The sequence below is a fragment of the Hydra vulgaris genome, chromosome 09 (assembly GCF_038396675.1).
Source record: "Hydra vulgaris chromosome 09, alternate assembly HydraT2T_AEP".
Taxonomy (NCBI): Eukaryota; Metazoa; Cnidaria; class Hydrozoa; order Anthoathecata; family Hydridae; genus Hydra; species Hydra vulgaris.
In genome coordinates, this window is record NC_088928.1 from 30,662,501 (window position 1) to 30,665,538 (window position 3,038).

Below are 3,038 nucleotides of genomic sequence, written 5' to 3' on the forward strand. Positions count from 1 at the left end.
TATATATATATATATGTTATATATAACATATATATAACAAATAAATTATATGTACACAAATCAAACCAATATATTAGTTGTTTAGATCTTTTTTGGTTTAGATAAAACGTTTGAAACAACTAGGTGGAGAAACACCTTCGCAGCTTGTCAGCAAATGTAATAATCAGACTCTTGATAAGAGTGTACAGGCCCAGTTCAACAAAACAGGAAGTAATGGGAAACGTGCTTTTAAAAAGACGCTACTTTGTAAAGCAATTTTTGGTAAATATTTATATATATATTATACAAAGCCTGTTGTTTAAAGATGTTGATGACTTTTATTAATGACTAAAATTTTAAACTGAATATTAGGTTTATTTACTAGATTAAGTGTTGTTCTACTATAGCTTTATTTTAGCTACATTAGTATCAGATGGGAATTCGGCAAAAGTAATGGATTCCTTCATTGGTGAACAATTAAAACGTGCTCCTCGAGCCCTTGAAAACAAGAAAGATGAGTTTCTGTAATGTTTTTTTAAAGGAAAAATTGTGTTTGTATTTTTAATACAAACATCTTAATAGTTTCAACTGGAAAATTGTTTGTTTAAGTATTGCATTATTTATAAATAATATAATTAATTCTGAGTAAGTATATTAGAGATGATTTCAATTTGATTGATTCTTACGGAATCGAAGGATTCCGTAAGAATCAGTAAAATTTTCAATGCACTTAAGGGATTACTGATTCTATTTAAAATTGGTTCTAAACTGATCAAATCCATGCGCGTGTGTATTTTTGTATCACTATAAAAAATTAGAATAGTGAAAGAATCGCAATGTGTGAATTTTGAAATCGGCTTATCTCTACTATATATCTCTACATGCGGTAGTGGTGTAGTGGTGAGAGCGCTCGCTTTGTATGCGAGAGGTTCGGAGTTCGACCACCACGTCCCTGGAAGTACCGCGTTCAACTTAGTTTCTCAGCGCAATGGCCTTGCTTGTCAAGGTTCGTGTTTCGGAGTTAAAGAGTTGAGATAGGGTTGTACCACGAATAACAACAAAAATTAAAAAACACAAAAAAATGAGTAGCCTCCTCGACTGTAGTGGCCCCTCGACCCTGGGGAGGTGAATAATGTAAATATATATATATATATATATATATATATATATATATATATATATATATATATATATATATATATATATATATATACACATATAAGGGTGTCCCAAAAAGCAACATTTTTGAAAAATATATGCAAAATTATATAAAAATTTAAAAAATAATATTTAATTTGGAAAAATTTTAACTTATTTATCAAAATTGTCATAAAAATACATAAAAAATGCAGTTTTTTGTTTTTTGTTAAAAAATGTAATTTTTCATGTAATAAAACCAAAAATAACAATTCTATATTTGAAATCTATATTGTGTTTGAAATTTTTATATAATTTCGCTTTATTTGAGTACCAGGTTGACATATTTTTGAAAAATTTTTTTTTTTGAAAATATTAGGGACCCATTAAATATTCGAGGGTCTTGAGGGACCCCTTAAAATATTTTTAATTCAAAAAAGTTTTAAATCTAGTGTTTTTGTATTAGATAGAACACATTAAGGGGGTCTCTGCATATATTTTTCAAAAATGTTGTTTTTTAGGACACCCTAATATATATATATATATATATATATATATATATATATATATATATAATATATATATATATATATATATATATATATATATATATATATATCAGGAATGAAATATATGTTTATATATATAAATATATATTTCAATATATATTTATATAGAAAAACAACTTGCAATAAAGCAAGTAGGTTTTGAGTAATTAATGATTAAAGGGTGTTAAATTTCATTATGCTATATATATATATATATATATATATATATATATATATATATATATATATATATATATATATATATATATATATATATATATATATATATATATATATATATATGTATATACAGTGGTGGCCAAAAGTCTTGGAACAAAACATTTAACGACCAAAAAAATTTATTTTTGATCTAAAGTATAAATTTTAAAAGTTTGATGCTTTTGTTTTTACATAGCAATATGTTTATAGTTACATATTTGTATATTGCGCAATTTATTATCGTTTTTTATTATTCATAAGCAATTTATCAGTTATATTATGCCAGAACTTTCACCTAAAAAAAGAGGAATTATTGCTGCATTATATGAACAAGGTTTAGTTCAAAGAGAAATATCTGAAAAGCTTGGTTGTTCATTATCAACTGTAAGTAGAACTTTAAAAAGGCATAAAGAAGAGCCCCAATTAAATTTTACTTCAAAGATGAGATCAGGCAGGCCCAGAGCAACCACCTCAAGAACTGACAAACTTATTGGCCGGATCAGCCATGCAAATCCACGGCTATCTGCACACGAGATTTCAAAAGAAATTTTTATTGACAAAAAAGTAAGTGAACGAACAGTTAGAAGAAGGCTTTTGGTTGATTTCAAAATGAAGACATGCAAGCCAGCAAAAAAACTTTTTTTATCATTAAAAAACCTAAAAGATCGAAAAACATTTTGTCAGCGCTACAAAAATTGGACCGGAGAAAATTGGTCTAAAGTTCTTTTTTCAGATGAAACATGTATTAAACAATTTAATGTTACAAACAACTTTGTAAGAAGACCAAAAAACTGTAGATATATGCCAAAATATACAGTTAGCAGTGTCAAGGCTCCTGTGTCTTGTATGGTTTGGGGTGCTATTTCTGCCAAAGGACGTGGGCCATTATGGACAATGCCCAAGAATACCACAATAAACAGCAAAGTCTATTTGGATGTTATGAAGGAAAAGTTGCCACCTTTCATGCAGATCTTGAACTGCACTTATTTCCAACAGGATGGTGCACCATGCCACACAGCCAAAATTGTAAAGAAGTGGTTTGCTGATGAAGGAATTCAAACCCTTGAAAATTGGCCTGGGTCATCACCAGATCTTAATGTTATTGAAAATTGTTGGCATATTATGAAAGTAAAAGTTGCTGCCAAAAAGCCTAGA

General features: G+C 28.0%; 1 protein-coding gene across 1 annotated transcript in view; it reads left to right on the top strand.

The window, feature by feature from the left end:
* The window catches only part of LOC136084702 (uncharacterized), a 7,398-nt gene extending 6,823 nt beyond the window's left edge, over nucleotides 1–575 (top strand). The window contains exons 5-6 of the mRNA XM_065805292.1: nucleotides 102–261; nucleotides 398–575. Of these exons, the coding sequence (XP_065661364.1) occupies nucleotides 102–261; nucleotides 398–507 (270 nt within the window). The 3' untranslated portion in view covers nucleotides 508–575. The remainder of the gene's footprint in view (nucleotides 1–101; nucleotides 262–397) is intronic.
* Nucleotides 576–3,038: the final 2,463 nt, after the last annotated feature.